Raw genomic sequence first — 17,981 nt, forward strand, 5'->3', positions numbered from 1 at the left:
ACATTAAAATCTGTTTGTGTTCATGCAACAGCCAATCACCAGCTCTATTAGAACCTGATACAAGCATGCTGGGTTCTGATTGGCTCGCTGAGGCTGATGAGATTTGCATATTCATGGTTTAAAGGGATAGTTGAACATTTTGGCAAACTGGCCCATTGCCATAATCCCTATAGTCATAGCAGTAGGTTCGTTACCTTTAATTGTCGGTGCAAGCTATTTTTAGAACGGCGGAGCAGAGCGGCGAGCTGCTCAGAGCTACGCTACGGAGGCTCACGGGATTTCTTGGTTTCCCTCATCAAACTCATCAAATACACAATCCAACAACTCCACAACGCTCTGGTGGACAAGTTGTGAGCTGCACATTCACCACGCTATGAGATAATAACAGAACGTTACCAGACAGAGTTGTTTTAGAGGGAAATTCATGCAAAACCACTGATGCGCGTTCCCGTCAGGGGCAGTTTTTCAGCAAGCAGTCTCTGCATTTACCTACTGAACTATCCCTATAAGTACTGTATTGATAAAATGAATTCAACCGGTCCTATATAAGCACAAGGAAAACACCGTTAGAAGAAGAAGATATGAGTTTAAATGCTAAAAACACCTGAAAAATGAAGTTTAATTGATTTAAGTAACGTGTTATGATAAGAGTATATGATTAATATGTTCTTTGTACCAATGTGTGCAGTTATTAATAGAAAGTCTGACTGATCATATCAACATGAGGCCTTTCATCCTCTGTCCTGTCGGTCCTGTTTGATATGAAAGTAGGAAAGAAAGACGAACTACAATAAAACTGGATGTTAAACACCGACGACCTGGAGTTCACGGCCGACATTAAACCTCCTGGTAATCAGCTTCGCTCTAAAAACCGTCGACCTTCGACCGCGTGAAGTTAAATGAAAATTTAAGATCCCCCATCTTGATACTGGTACAAACACTGAGCCGCCTCCTTCCACCTCCTCTCAAATTATCTTCTCTCTGTGTGTGTGTGTGTGTGTGTGTGTGTGTGTGTGTGTGTGTGTGTGTGTGTGTGTGTTAGTAATGGCTGCCTTCAGGGACAAGCGAAGGCATGTTCATTACTGGCTATACACACACACGCAGAGAGATAAACAATTTAAATGTAAATGTCAGTGGGGGGAAGACAATAAGTCCAGACAGAATACTAATGAGTATAACAGCTCTGTGTGTATGCGCGTGTGTGTGTTTGTGTGTGTGCGTGTGTGTGTGTGTGTGTACCGAGAGCGAGATGAAAAATATAAAAAAAAAACATAAGCTGGTAGCAGAGGACGCAAATCATTTGTCTGTCATCTCTTTCCTACTGTACCACTAAACACACGTCGTCTCTGAAACACACACACACCTTTGTAAGATAATGACTGTCGACATCACACACACACCTGAACCTTAACCATCACAACTAAACACCAAAACTCAGGTAAAAGCAGATTTTGAAACATGAGTAAACATAAAAAAACATCTGGCGACTATGACTTCCTGTTTGGACTGAGGTCACACAAAACTACTGTACAGGAAGTGATGTCATTCCACGCACTAACGCCTCACCTAAGACATAAAAACATAACGAAGGGCACAAAAACTATTTAAAAAAGAACATTTCAATGTATTTTGGTATTTAAATTTGTTTTAATTGATGATTTACCGATGACTGTGTGCCTCTGCACGGCTTAAGATTGTTGTGCGACGTCAGACAACTGATTCTCAGCGAAGTCGGGTAGATCTTTTTCTCCGACTTGAGGTCGTGTTCGATTGCACTTTTTCAAGTCGGAGGTCGGAAAGATCCGAGTTCTTTGAGAATTAAGTCATAAATTTACGAGAATAAAGTCGTAAATTTACGAGAATAAGTCGTACATTTCATACGAGAAAAAAGTCGTAGATTTACGAGAATAAAGTCGTACATTTCCTACGAGAAAAAAGTCGTAAATTTACGAGAGTAAAGTCGTAAATTTACGAAAATAAAGTTGTTAATTTACGAGAATAAAGTCGTACACTTCATACGAGAAAAAAGTCGTAAATTTACAAGAGTAAAGTCATACATTTCCTACGAGAAAAAAGTCATAACATTACGAGAATAAAGTCGTAAATTTACGAGAATAAAGTTGTTAATTTACGAGAATAAAGTCGTACACTTCATACGAGAAAAAAGTCATAACATTACGAGAATAAAGTTGTACATTTACGAGAATGAAGTCATAAATGTACAACTTTATTCTCGAAGTTTGTGATTTTTTTATTTGTCAATGTGGCCCTAATACTCCGTCGTGGCCGACAGCCGCCCTACAAGTGATTAAAACATCACAGCCTTCGAGTGTTTTTAAAACTTATTTCAAGGCTGCAGCTCTTTTTTTTCTCCCTCTGTTGTCATTGTGGTTTAACCGCATTGTGACGGACAGGTGACAGGTTTGTGTTTTTGGTTTCTGAAACATTTAACTACAAGAGAAAATGGCGTAAAATTATCAAAAATATGATAACCTAAGGTTTTATGTTTACATCAGATACAGTAAACTCCCACATCCAGGTGTTCTCACACCAGCTCACAACAGGTTGCTTTGAACTTTAGTTGAAACAGGGCTAAAGAAACAAATCTTGCATTTTTCTTGCCTTTTAATTAAAAAAAAAACAGAATATGTAACAGTATTGATAAAGAACTGGATGCATAAAGACGATTGATATGAATTACAGTATCATCATCACCTTGGATCCCTCACAGGCTTCCCACCAATGAAAACTACCCAAAGTTCAAAAAAAAAAGAAAAAAGAAAAAAAAAGAATCAACATCATCCTTTTTCTCTTTTAGTTTTCAAACCTCCCTGTGGTGAACTTTTATCTCAAATGGTTCAGACCTGCAGCGGCTGGAAATATTAAAAAAGTATGAAATGGAAAATGGCGACATAAAACATACGAAGGATAAATAATTTCCCAAACACATTGAAAAGAGAGAGAGAGAGATAGAAAATGAATACCTCAACAACATTCATTAATATTCTACTATACACTTATCTTGTCCTACACACACACACACACACACACACATCATTGTGTACATACAGCAGCATTTTCCTGGAGAGTAATTATTTCAAGCGTCGCTCCTTTGAAACGCCGGCTCTCGTGGTCGCCTTCATCTCACTGGGAACGATAACAACGCTTCTTGTTGATTAATTGAATTCATATTCTTTTGTGAGGTCGAACGCAACTCTACGTGTGCATGTGTGTATACTGTATGTGTATATGTGTGTGTGAGTCAAGACGTATTGTACTTCCACAGCATTGTTTAACCTTGCATTAGCATTTCAAGCCGACTAAACTTAAGGATGTGCAACTAAACAAAAACAACAAAGACAACAACCTGCCATATGATAATAAAAAATAACACTGTCGCTTCAATAGAGTAAGATTTATTTTTAATTTTTGCAGAATTATGTTTGTTTCAACTACACACACACACACACACACACACGCACACACGAAAAAACAGTTTGTGACTGTTTGTACTGGCAACTAATTTCCTTGTATTTGGCAGTAAAGAGCAGTGAAAGAGGTTAGAAAGCACTTCAGGACACTTCACATCAAACAGAGAACCACTTCATTTTAGGCCTACTGTGTATGTCTGTGTGTGTGTATATACATGAGTGTGTGTGTCCATGTGTGTGTGTGTGTGTGTGTGTGTGTGTGTATTCGTGTGTGTGTGTGTGTGTCTATGACTAACCAGCCTGCCTCCCAGACTCTTCTCCAGCTCCCTAAATCCTGTCACAATAATAAGCCTGATCACAGAACAGGCCTTTATCCATGGTGACATCTGTGGCACACACACACATACACACACACACACACACACACACACACACACACACACACACATTAGTGCTGCTCTATTTCAGCTCGGGCCTACATGTGTGTGTGTGTGTGTGTGTGTGTGTGTGTGTGTGTGTGTGAGAAGGCAGGCACAGTCACTGCTGCTCCAGAATCGGCCAATCAGCGCTCGCTGTTCTCTCGTTTCATGTTTCATGTGTCGTTTCATCACTTTTTAATTCTCTGTAGCGAAACCACGGCAACAAAAAAGAAAAAGAAGACGAAGAAAGTGAATTTGAAACACAAGATCAGTGTTTTTTGGGGGGGTTTTGTTGGGTGGGGTGGATTCTGTGACTTTTTGACATGGTACAGATTGTAGATTGTAGATTTTAGATTGAGGCCTAAAGAAGAAGGACGAGGTGGCGTTCACTGAGTCACTTCCTGTTTGGAGATAAAACCCCCGGAGACGAAGTGAAGTTTCTCCACATCACACTGAGCTCAGAGTGAAGAACTACACGCTGAGTCAGGCTCCTGCAGCTCCAGCCTCATGTTGGTCCGTCTCTCATCATCTATTTTTAGATTTTTAGCTGAAGAGCTTCATCCAGAAACAACGTCTGTGACTGACTGACTGACTGACTGACTGACAGAGTTACGTCATTGGTCGGCTCAGCGATGGACTGCTCCCATTGGACGTCGCTTTTTCAAAATGATCTGATGTAGAGCTGCACGATATTCAAAAAAACACACAAGATGATATGAGCAGATACTGAGTCAGTTTAGCGTCATTTTCTTTCTTTTTTCTTTACTTTTTCTTTGTTTTCTTTTAGTAATATACACATGTTTGTTCATTAAGTAAAACAGCGGAGTCAAACATAAGCACATCTTACGTTAAATATAAGGATGCTTCTTGAGAAAGGGAAAAAACATTTCTTAATGAAGGGTTCGGCCTTATCTTTGTGGTCTAGATGAAATCAGGTCTTACAGTTGACACGTAGCTGAGCCAATTTAGTTTAGCGTCATTTTCACTTATAGAAAAAATAAAAATTTATGTTTTTTGGGTCAAACGTGTCCCAAAAAGTCTTAAAGGGATAGTTCAACATTTTGGCAAATTGGCCCATTGCCATAATCGCTATAGTCATAGCAGTAGGTTCATTACCTGTAATTGTAGGTGTAAGCTATTTTCAGTACGGCGGAGCGCAGCAGCTGGCTGCTCAGAGCTACGCTATGGAGGCTAACGGAATTTCTTGGTTTCCCTCATTAAACTCATCAAATTCAACATCCCAAAACTCCACAGCGCTTTTGTAGACAAGTTGTGACCTGCACAACCACCACGCTATGAGATAATGACGGAACGATACGAAACGGAGCCGTTTTCGAGGTAAATTCATACAAAACCGCTGATGCGCGTTGCGTTCAGGGACAGTTTTTCAGCAAGCAGTCTCCGTATTTATCCTGTATTTACCTCGAAAACGGCTCCGTTTCGTATCGTTCCGTCATTATCTCATAGCGTGGTGGTTGTGCAGGTCACAACTTGTCTACAAAAGCGCTGTGGAGTTTTGGGATGTTGAATTTGATGAGTTTAATGAGGGAAACCAAGAAATTCCGTTAGCCTCCATAGCGTAGCTCTGAGCAGCCAGCTGCTGCGCTCCGCCGTACTGAAAATAGCTTACACCTACAATTAAAGGTAATGAACCTACTGCTATGACTATAGCGATTATGGCAATGGGCCAATTTGCCAAAATGTTGAACTATCCCTTTAAGAATATGATTTGTTGTTGAGGGCAACACAAAAACTATTTAAAAAAAACATTATATTATAGTTATTATGATGTTATTTTATCAAATTGCAGCTGCTGTGATTTGGGTATATTGTTATTTCACATTTCTGTTACTGTACATCATCAGACCCGACTTTTAGGTCGAACTTTCGCTACTCTCCCACGAACAAGAAGAAAATTACAGCAACTACTCTCCTAATCAATTTTTTTTTTTTTAAGTAATTTACTTCCTGTTTCTGTCCTTTCAGATAGCCTATAATAAGGTTTGATGCTTTTCACTGTCATTGTATTTTGAATAGTTGTTTTAAATGACATCATCTTGGGTTTGTGTGAGGAAATCATTATTATGAGGCGCATTTTTCAACATTTGCTGACGTTTAATGGACAAATATCAGCGACTGATCAGCCAGTTAATCCATTATGGAAATTGCTGGATGCATATGTACGCGCTTTATATTCATAATAACCCAGCCAGTGGTTGTCAGGAGTTTTTCCAATTACATTATAGTTGTTGAAGCTGTGATGTGAATATTAAAGAGGACCGACAGACCGGGACCAGGACCAGGACCGGGACCGGGACCACCGGGGTCTCCGAGCTCCGACCTGGGCTGAACGTACAGGACCCCCCTCCCCCCTCCTCCCCCCAAACTCCCCTTCTCCTTCCCCCTGGAGCTGCAGACCTGACAGTGATAAATGAACACTGCAGCTAATGTCTGGCTGGGGGAGATTGGAGAGTCTGCGCACACGCACACGCACAGAAAAGATTGCCTCAACTGCACTGCAATTAAATCTACAAAGTAACCCCCCCCCCCACCCTCTCCTCCTCCTCCTCCTCCTCCTCCTGTCTCTCTCTCTCTCTCTGATTGCCTGGTTTCTTCATCCTCCTCCTGCCTCCCCCCTTTTCTTATCATCTTCCCTTTACATCTCCCTCCTCCTCCTCCTCCCATCCCTCGCTCCATCTATTTCTCCCTGCTACAGTATCTCCCTCTCTCTCCCTCTCTCTCAATCAGCTGCTCTGATTGCCATCGTCATTTTTATTACTGCCCATCATTACAGCCATCAGCGTTATCCTTACTGTTCTCACACTCACACACACTCACACACACACACAAGTCGTCTCGAGGCAGCTGCGTCTTCGCTGCACAAATCAAATACATGCATGTTGTCGTAAAAACACAGCGTTTCATAAGACGCAGACGTCACAGACAGAAGGTTGTGCCTTAAAGATGAGGAGTTAACACTGTTAACACCATGAGATTTAGATTTTAGAGGTGAAACAATGAGTTAATTAATCAATTTGTCAATCAACAGCAACTATTTTGAAGTTTTTGAGGAAAAAATGCGCAAAATTCACAAGTTTCAGCTTCTCAAATATGTAAAATGCACCAAATTCTGCAGCTTATTTACATTTCATCTCATAACAACCTGAATATATTTGGGTTTCAAATGGTTGCTCTCACAAATAAAAAAAGGAATTGGACTTAATGATCACTCATTTATAGGTTTAGAGATGCATTTAGGAGTAAAATATGATTCAACATTAAAACAAACTATGCAAGTCCAGTCGCTTCTTTTCTCTACAGAGCTCCCCCTACAGGTTCGGAGTGCATATTTGTTTTCAACGGAGCCTGCGAGAAATCAATCTATGGAGCGGTGGATAGCGTTATTTATCGTATACGATGTTATTATGTGTATATCTGTGTAGTCTTATCTGTCATAAACAAGAGATTACGGGTTACGGGCCGTGTTGCGTTTGTGTGGCGATGCCGCAGAGACGAGAGCTGGGACACCGGGTCGGAGGCTCTGATCTTACAAGGTTGGTTTTCAGCCAAGAGACGCTAGGTGGAAGGCAGAGAGCCTCCATTCTCCCTGGAACTAGTTACAAGTCATTGATTTACCCAGAACTAGTACCCTAAAGCTGGTTAAATAAGGTTAAAATGTAGCAGAGTTAAGGTGAAAATCCTGCATAGTTCCTCTTTAAATCAAATCATCTGAAACTGTCCCTGGAATAAAAAGTGAATTGTCTTAAACTACATTATTATTAGTAGTAGAAATAGTAGTAGTTGTAGCAGTAGTAGTCATATTAGCTTCATAAAACTCTATTTCATCTTAAAATACTTCAGAGATTAATGAGTTCTTTCAGAAAAGTAATTTTTTAATGACGCTAATGTGACTGTAAGAAAACGCTGCTAGAAACCCTGAGTGTGAGTGTGTGTGTGTGTGTGTGTTCCCTGAGGGTTTGACTCGATCAATCACTCAGAGCCATTAACAGTGAGCCAGTGTGTGGTCTGTGGGAGGGGGGGCGAGGGGTGAGGGGTGAGGGAGGTGATGGTGGGGGGCTGGGGTGGGGGGGCAGGCAGGAAACAGTACTTAATGCACTTTGCTCTCAGAAGATGGCGGTGGACTGATTGGAGCCTTTCAGACGTGGGATCTGTGAAATTACTGGGTACGACTGTAGAGAAGTGAAGAGAGGCCTCACTCACACACACACACACACACACACACACACACAGACTGAGCTGGATGTCGTCGCCATGGTGAAGCGCTGTGTATGTGTACGGCTGTGATGCTAAGCTAACGTGAAGTGTTTATCACAGGTTTATATTTGTGATTCTTTTGCAAACGTCTCGTGTGTTTAAAGGTATAATGTGTAGGAACGTATTCTTGATGTTGCATTCACGTGAAATCGGGCAGACGTCAGACAGACAACAGATGCTGCATGTAACAGGATAAACAAGCGTCTATGTAAACAAGTGGTCCGCCAGCACGAGGCAAAACAATACAGGCGTAGCAATATGTTGTCATGGTGATGTCGTATTGTTTACCTGACCCACGTTTTACCGTCTTTCTCTCGTCGAGTAAAATGACATCCGGTTGGTTTGCCGACGGCCGTCTGCCTGACTGCACCTGAATGCAACACCAGTGCCTCCGTCCTTCCTCACACTACACAGTGGTGACAGTTTTAACAGGCCGAGCCGACAGCTCCGCTGAGTTTCCGTGGTTACCTACGGTCACGCTGCCACTGAACATAAAAAATGGCGATGCAACATGGCCGCCTCGGTTCGGTGCGTCGCCCACTCATGTATTTGTAACAACTTGTAACAATTCAATTCTAAGGTACGAGAAAGCTTTCATTTGTATGCGGGTGTGATTCGACTTCAGTGAAATACGTATTTATGAAAGCAATATTTGATTTTTGCTACTAAAAAGCCAAATAAGTTACACACTGGGGCTTTAAAGCTGAAACTGAGCAGAGATGTTGTTTGGTTTTATTTTACATAAAATAAAATCAGACTGAGAGAGACGAGGAAAAAATAACGATGATAAATTGTTATTAATAACAGTCGGCTGGCTTAATTAAATCAGTGAGAGTGGCAGGTCACTGTCACGTACCTGCAGAGAGGCTCCGACCAACAACAACAACAACAACGACAACGACGCTCACACTGAAGCTGCCAAATAAATGTCACTATATGCAGATTTGTTAATGTGAAGCTGCGTGAATCTCATTAATATCTTTTTTTCCTCCTCTCTCTTCCTCATTAATCATACAGCTGCTGCGGGGAAAAAAAACATGTTAGCGAAAACGGCTCTTTAAGCAGAAACATTAACATTTTGTACAGAGCGGTGTTGTCAGCCCACCTGATGGATTTACTCTGGGTTGGTTGGTGACAGGAAATGTGCCGTGAAAACCAAAACAAAAAAACAAAAAACCACACACACATAATAGAGAACCAAAGTGAAAAAGGTACAAATCTCATTCAAAACCTCATTGACATTTAGAACAAAACTGAAAACGCTGCTTCAGAGCAGACGTTTCCATCAGGACAACACCAGGCTCACATCAAATTTTTAGTTGTTTTTTTTTCTTTCTTCCTAAAATGATCTAATATCTTTTTTATTTATTATTAATGTCAAATTTAACCAATAACAAACACAAGCTCCCATAATCCTTAGAGGTTCATAGGCTGAACTGCTTCATCTCTGGTTTCTGACGCACTCAGCTCATATTTTTCACTCCGTCCTCATCAACTATTTCTAACAATAACTGATTCATCTTCTCCCAAATCAATGATTAATTAATAGGATGTTAATGAAACGTCCTCAAACGTCTTGTTTTCATCTGACCAACAGTCCAAACTACAAAGATGTTCAGTTTTTTTTTCATAATCTTCCATCATTGTGTGTAATAAACTTTGTCCTGTGTGGACGTTTGACCTTCAGACTCTTCGTCGCCTTAGTGACATCACTCTTCTCCGTCGTCTACACGTCCTCCACACTCGTCCTGTCGAGGTTATCAGACGCCGTGTAAACAACAGAGAGCCTCGCTGACGGAAACACACACTCATAAACACACACAGACAGTCATTCATTCATTCATTCGTCCGTTCGTTTGCCTGTTCGTTTGTTCACTGGCATCCATACTCCGTGTTGTCGTGGTAACTATAGCTGTGACAAAGGTAGACGGATAAGCGCAGTGAACCTGATAACCCCCGGCACAGTCAGTGAACATGTGGAGGAGACATGATGGACGACATCAGCCTGACCTGGATTCACCTGGTTTCTCTCTGTGTGATGTGATTCACCACAAGTACTTTTTGTTTTTAAAAGAGAAAATTGACTTATTGATACTTTTCAAAACAAGTGTATGAAGCTCAGGCTCGTACGTGTTGCTAATCCTCAACTGGATCAACCACATCTCAGAAGGTCAATGGGTTGGTATCTAATCTCTAAACCAGGGTTTTTCAACCTTGGGGTCAGGACCCCACGTGGGGTCATCTGAAATTCAAATGGGGTCGCCTGAAATGTCAAGTAATTGATTAAAAAATACTATATAAAAATATATTTTTTCTTCTTCTTAAACAACTGTATTCTATACTTTCACTTTCTCAAATATAAATCGAGTTCAAATTAAATGCAGCTTATTAAAATATTTGAGCTAGCGCATCTTGATTGACGACTTGATGGGTCGCCAGATATTTGTGATGTCAAAATGGGGTCACGAGCCAAAAAAGGTTGGGAACCACTGCTCTAAACTGTTGTTGACAAAAATGCATTTTGAAAGAGCAGCATCCAATATGGAGACTCCAACTCCATCATGTGACATTTGGCCGGCCAATGGCAGAACTATGATCACTCACTAAGTCAGTCAGTCAGTGACATTTGAGATTGTGTCCAGCCAAAAACCAGGATTGATATGAATCATTTGATCTATTAAACATGTCTAATACACCACAAAGTAACACTATTACTGTGGTCAAGCTACAAACTACTGATCCTATAAATGCCAATTCTTTTTTACATTTGTTAGGTTCAACTTTTTCCTCAAGCGAACAGTCTTCCCTGGCTGTTGTTTTCAATCAGTTTAAATACAGGAGCAGCTGCTATCATTTCCATTTTTATGATGGTGGTGATTCATTCTTCCATCCATCCATTAATCCTTCAGCTGTCACAAACAATGATAAACGGCTGCACAACGTCTTTGAATTGCTTCATTCATCAGAGTGAAAACACACAGATGTTCAAGTAACAACAATACAAGACTGAGAGTGTCACATCATCACATCTGAGGAGCTCCGTGTGACAAATGTTTGGTGTTTTTCACTAAATACACCTAGGAATTGATAAATAATCAGAATTATCTTTCATCATCTTTCACTGTAAACCAGCCAAAGCTCAGTGGAGGTTGAAGCTTGTTGTAACTTGGCCTGCAGCTGGAGCAGCTGTGGTTTGAGCCTCTGGTGCCAAGAAAAGACTTTTTGTTTTATAAATAAAACTTGATTCCTTGAAATCACATATTTTGACTCCTGATTTTCACGTCTGCCTCTGAGGCTTTTTCTGCAGATTTCCTCTGTCAGAGAGACACGTTCTACAACAGCAGGCCTCAATAATGATGATTTACACCCACACGTACACCTGCTAATTAAGAGAGCAGCACAGGGCAGCTGCTGGATGTCTGAACACATCTGCATTAAGCTGTGATGGAGTTGACATTAACTTCTTCATTAGCTCTTTGTTTTCACTTATTTCCATCTAAAGGAGGCAAAAAGGAGGGAGGCGGGGGTGTAGAGGGTGGAATAAGATAAAAGACGACTTCTGGTTGAAATGCTCAGGTAACATCAGAGTCACTCAGCTGCTGAGTTAAATAGTAAATAGTATTAATAATTGATGAGTTAATAATGTTTCAAGGCCGATGACCAATAGGATCTCATGTTACTGCTGTGAAATCAAACAGATGTGTTTGAGATCAGACCTGACGGTTAATTATTTAAAAAGTTGGATTCAAACACATCAGTTGGATTCAATAACCCACTGAAAACCTGGTACAATCCAGACTCTGTGAGAGTATTACTTCTGTTGGATTCACAATGAGCCAGACTCAGCTACAAAGACATAGTTATTATGCAAGACTTTAATATATAGACTTAACTTAAACTCTGCTTTTCTTGAACTTTGTGAGAACCTCCCACCACCAACCCCTCCTTTGTCGTTGGTGTCAAAGTTTGGACAGTTTGGGAATCTGGGTGCAGAAAACCATTTGGAAGACTATTAGCTGTCTTATTGGGTTGAAACAAAGTCAATCAGGAAACAATGTGTGCATTAGAAAGTGACTGCTTTGGAAATGTGGGTATCTGTTGCTTTTCTTTGACTTCACAAACAATTTCTTGGATATTGGCCAAATAAAACAAGCTATTTTGAGAGTCCACCATGGACTCTAGAAACGTGTTGTGGACATTTTTCTCTATTTACAAAGTAATTCACCTAATGATGTAAAAATGACAAGTTAGGTGAAAGAATAATTAAAAATCTTTTTTCTTACAATTCACTTTCAAAACATGCCTATGCATCACTCCTAACAAGGTACGTTATGAAGTATACAACCTACCATTTCTAATTGAAAGCTCCCCAACAGCCACCAATGGGACATCGATATGGTTTCAGTTCTATCAACTGCTTTTCCCAAAGCCAAAAATAAAAACTCTTTCACTAACATAGACAAGAAGCTCACATTGGGGCAAACGTTATCTGCCGGGGAAGATCAAAAGTTTCACAAAAGCCACTAACTCTGTTATTGTTCTGTCAACTACTGTTTCCATGGTGAAGCTTTAACAAGAAAACTTGTTTTCCAACCAAAATCCAAAGGTTCTAGTTCAACAACAAACCAAGTCGACGGTATAAAGATATTAGAGGTAAAAAAAAAATGTTTTAAATATGCGACAGTGACTCCGTTTGTCTTTGTTAAGGCGTCTGGCCTGACCTGGCTCTGCTTGGCTCAGCTCACTTCGGCCTGCTTTGTGTCCTTAAGATCAGTTTCCAGAAACACCACAGATTAACGGAAACACATGCCCACCTTCCACCACCTCTTCCTTTCATCTCCACTACCAACGTTTTGCACTTTCAGTGAAACCTTCCCTGGACACTTGAACCTTCATTCAAGCCGTTCAAAGCCCCAACACACACTCATTCACACACAGACCTCCACGGTGGCGCGGGCTCGGCCTTCCTCTGGACTCTGGTGGACTCGTTGGAAGCCAAACGTCTGTCCTCGTCCAGCTGTCTCCAGAAAAACAAATAAACACAAATACAATGCTCTCTTCTTTGTTGCCATTCAAACCGTAGCTCGGCTCGTGAGACATGGTGGTCCCGGTACACTCGAGTCTCCGAAACCCGGTCGGGTCCGATCGCTCCAATGCGGAATTTCATTCAAAAGGAGAAAAATCGCTTGTTTTGTTTTGTTTTGTTTTGTTGTTTTGTTTCTTCCGCAGCCGAATCTCCGAAGCAGAGTTTTTCCAGTCCGTCAGAAGTACTTTTTTCTCTCTGGTCTTTTTTTTCGGAAGGCGAGGCAGAGCTCGTCCCCATCCACCAGCACCACGACCATGCCTGGACATTTTTTGATTTCCTCTGGCGCTGCAGCCTTGAGCCAGACAGACAAAGGAGAGGAAGCCCTGCCAAGTCTCTCCACTCCAGGCATGGCTTTTTCCTCTCCTCCCTGCTCCCTCGCTCTTTCGTCGTCTCTCTCGACTGTGGCAGCGTTCCCGAGAAGCTTTGGCGATGCTCCAGCATGTCTGCCACGCCGTCTCAACCCTTGCATCCATCCCGATCGTCCTTTTCGCGGTGGAACCCCCCCTTACCAACCCCACCCGCCGCCACACACCCTCCTAACCCTTCCACTCCCACATCCTCCTTCCTCCTCCCGGTCCAACCCACTCCACTCCAGCCAAAATAACAAACACACAAACTAAATCTTAAAGGAAATCACACAAACACCTGATTCTCTCTTCTGTCTCTTTAACACGGAACCAAACGCCATCGAGTCGCTGTCCCCAACCCCGTCTTCCCCACACAACCCGTACACTTACTCCTTGTTTTATTCATCTTTCTCTTTATGATGTTAAAGGGCAGTGTGTGTGCATGTGTGTGTGTGTGTGTGTGTGTGTGTGTGTGTGTGTGTGTTTCTGAGTGCAGAAGTGTGTGCGTTGGGTCTTTTGTTCACTGCCAGTGCAGATCTATTCATCATGTGCCAAGACTCAGTGCCCTCACTTGTAGTGAAGAGGGTCCAGGTTGGTGCCAACGGCCCCGACTGCCAACTTAGTGCTGCTTTCTGTCTGTTTACACACACACACACACACATCACTCTGACTACCACACACACTCACACACTTCTGTCTTCACTATTTACATGTTCAGAGTGACAGTTTAACAACGAATACATACAATCAACAGATGTATGGATCATCAGTCGACCATACGATTAAATGTTGCTCTTCTTACCAGTCGGCACTAGAAATAAACTAATTATTAATATTTGTTTAATGTAAAATCAGCAAAATTTGGAAATATTTTGATCTTGAAAATGAAAATGAGGTTGTGTGTTGGCTGTGTCAGAATAAACTGCCACAGAATGACTCGTCTCGGAGCGACGCCTCACCACAGTCAGCACAGACAGGCCCATGTTAACCTCTACGATGAGAAGGTTTCACACTTTGACTGATACAGTAGGCTCCTCTGTAGGCCAAAGTGCGTCATTTTGGTCATGGTCTACAACGACCTTCATAGACCATGATCTCTGACGGATGTGGCCCGTGAGTTTGGACGTAACTACCGTTGACCCCAGACTAGTGGTGCAACGGATCATTGTTGATCTAAAATGTGAAACAGAGGTGTACAATCTGTGTTATCATTTGTTCTTTCTATTTTCAATTGGCAATCAAAACTCAAAAAATGAAAAAGTGATAGGTTATTCTGGGTCAGTGTATCTTTTGGTCATTGGATTTTCTTTTGATGAATGGGAATTAAAAACCAAAATTCATTGGTTTATTCTATTTTCATTTTGAAATACAAAAAATAGAATTGAAACACAAAGTGTTCTTGTTTTTGAGTGTCAAAGAGCAATTAACTAAATTTTAAAAACAGTTTGATTTTCATATTCTATGTCACATAACAAAAAATAAAATCAGCAATCAACAGAAACAAATAAACAGACCAAAAACACTTCTTTTTTTTCATATTTTGTCACCCAGGTGTCATTTTCAAGGCAAGATCGCCAGTGAGCGCTACGGTACCTGTGTGTCTGTGGTTCTGTAGGCCAAAATCTACTCGGATATGATTTCAGACAGTAAAACAAGGCCTGACATCTACAGAAATCAGTACGCATATCAGATGAAAGTGGGGGCAGAAAGGAGATTTTAAGATGAAAATGGCAGAAGCTTCAGTCCCCAGCGTACGTCACAGGTGGCAAAAGTTATAACCAAAATATGGACCTATATATCTAGCTATATCTCCCTTTTCCCTTCTTCTACTCTGTATGTTGTGAGCATGTGCGTGTGAAGACTTTGTCCCCCGCCAATAGGGGGGGAAACAGGTCTGTCGTCCTGGCCCAAGGCATTAAATTATAGAATACTGTTTCAAAATAGGCCTATTTGTGGAAAAAAAAACTGTTTCTAAATTTAAATTAAAAAAGAACGCTTTGTGTTTCAGTTTTATTTTGTGTAAATTTCAAAATGAAAATCCAATAAACCAATAATTTTTTGTTTTTTAATTCTCATTCATCAAAAGAAAATCCAATGACCAAAAGATACACTGACCAAAAATTCTGTTATTTGCTTTTTTTTTTTTAAATCTCACACAAAAAACAATAAAATACTTGGTTTTTCATATATCAATTTTAGGCTCAGATCAAAAATACAAAATGGAGAAACGGGCCAAAGGACTGAATTTGATTTTACAGTTTAATCGACTGTTCGCTAAGCCCCGCCCTTCTTGGTTACTGTTGCTATGCTCCTAGCATGTTGTTTAGTTGATTTGTGCACAACAAACTACTTTTTGTCCTTGACTCCGCTGCACCGCTACCCCAGACACTGTGACCCTGATTAAATTGTATTTGTTTTCTGATTCTTTTCCTTTCTTTTCTCTAAACTGAAATGTCCCTTTAAATTACAGGAAAATTAGTCGTTTGGATGAATAATGGTATGGAAAGTTGAAAACGTCATCTTTTGACCCAATATAACCATAATATGTCTTTTTATAAAAAATGTTCTCCTGCTAATGATCAAAGTTATTGAAAATCTTTGTGAAGAGTTGTCTAATAAAATGCAGAACATCATAAAATCACTGAGTTTGATTGTTTTTATGTTATAAGGTATAATTTTTCCATATCGGGACTCTGTGCCAGAGGAAGGTGATGTGATGCATTCAGGATCTCGTTTTCCCTCAAACAGCAGACGAGGCAAAGCAAACACTTCGGAGAACAGACACCAAAAAAACAAACTGCTGCTGACAAAACAAACTAACTGGCATGAAGGACAATTAGATGAGATCTGATTAGAGTCAAAACATCCGGGTAAGAAACTACGCCTCTATTTCTCATAAACTGCTACTTCCTTCTTTGACAAAAAGTAAAAAACTAGAACTCCTGAATTCACTGCACTGAGTTCCTGTGTGTCAGATAATGGACTTAAAATCTAACAATGCAGCCAAGACCCCTTCAGTTTCTCTGCTCCTTTATTTTCTTCTTAATTTCCTGTTTAATCTATCTGTATGCCCTTTGTTTCCATTTATATTGTCTTTTAGATGCATTTTTAATGTCTTCTTAATGTGTCACTCTTAATGTGTTTCTGTGCCTCTGCAAAACACTTAAAAACGCCTTGTTTTTATTGTCTATTAAATGAAATTTTAATATCTTCTTAATGTCTTACTTGTAATGTATTTATCCCTCAGTTAAAAAGAAAAATGGTGCCACATAAATAAACGTCCCGCTTCACTGCAGGACAAACCAGACCAGTTGAGTTTCAGCCTGGCTGCAAAGTCAACTCCACACTACAGGGCATGTTGGGATATGAATCTAATATACACATAAAAACACTGTGAAACATGATTTCTTAACTTTTGGTGTGAGGTTTAAACTTGTTTGATGACTTACATAACAAAATTTGATAAACAATATGAACACTGTGCTGGTTTGTGCTGAGATAAACATCTTTGTTCTCTTTCCCACGGTGATCTGATCTGTATTCAAGAGTTATGAAAGGAGTGAATTTATATGAATATTAAATACTTCATTTTATAGTTTACTGACAGACTTAATGTGGATAAATGAGAGTGTTTCTGTTGACTCAGCAGATGCTAGATTGAGGATTAAAGTTGTTCTGGTAACAGCAGCAGCCTCCTGCTGTGTTGTATTTGTTAGTAAATTATGATGTAATTTCTATGGATGTACATAGTGTACATTTTTCTTACTTTTCTCTGCATATTTTGCTCTACCATGCCCTAATATTATATTATATTATATATGCATGTGTGCTACCGCCTACCTTTGGGATCAATAACTTATCACTAAGTCTAAGTCTAAATAAATAAATGTCAAGTTTATAGGACCAGACCAAGTATAAAGAGTGACATATGTAATGCATTAAAACTCATTTCTTATAAGTTTACTTACCGTACATGTGGGCTTTTACCAGGGTTTTTATACTTTCTGCACATAAACATAAATATTCAACTTTTTTGTTCAGTCAGTGCTAATGGCTAATTTAATGTGGATAAATGAGAGTGTTTCTGTTTACTCAGCAGAGTTGAGGTAAAAGTTATTCTAAACAGCAGCAGCCACCTCTTGTGTTGTATTTTATGTGAAAATGCTATTTTGCATTGGTAAATTAAATAAAGTTGTATTATAAGTTGATATGACCAGACCAAGTAGCCTATAAAGAGTGACTTGTGCAATGCATTAAAACTAATTTCTTATAAGTTTACTTACCGTACATGTGGGCTTTTACCAGGGTTTTTATATTTTCTGCATATAAACATCAACATTCAACTTTTCAGTTCAGTCAGTGCTAACGGCTAATTTAATGTGGATAAATGAGAGTGTTTCTGTTGACTCAGGCTACCAGAGTT

The 17,981-nt window shown here is 40.2% G+C and overlaps 1 protein-coding gene across 2 annotated transcripts in view; it reads right to left on the reverse strand.

The window, feature by feature from the left end:
- msraa (methionine sulfoxide reductase Aa) overlaps positions 1-17,981 on the reverse strand; it is a 41,366-nt gene that overhangs the window by 22,397 nt on the left and 988 nt on the right. Inside the window, exon 1 of one of the 2 annotated variants that reach the window (XM_085770310.1) lies at positions 13,066-13,709. The exons of the other annotated variant lie outside the window; for it this stretch is intronic. Coding sequence (XP_085626436.1) covers positions 13,066-13,225 — 160 coding nt within the window. The 5' untranslated portion in view covers positions 13,226-13,709. Of the gene's footprint in view, positions 1-13,065; positions 13,710-17,981 lie in introns of those variants that run through there. 2 annotated transcript variants of the gene reach the window in all.

Source organism: Trachurus japonicus, chromosome 24 (assembly GCF_045865225.1).
Source record: "Trachurus japonicus isolate A0001 chromosome 24, Traja_1.0".
Lineage (NCBI taxonomy): Eukaryota > Metazoa > Chordata > Actinopteri > Carangiformes > Carangidae > Trachurus > Trachurus japonicus.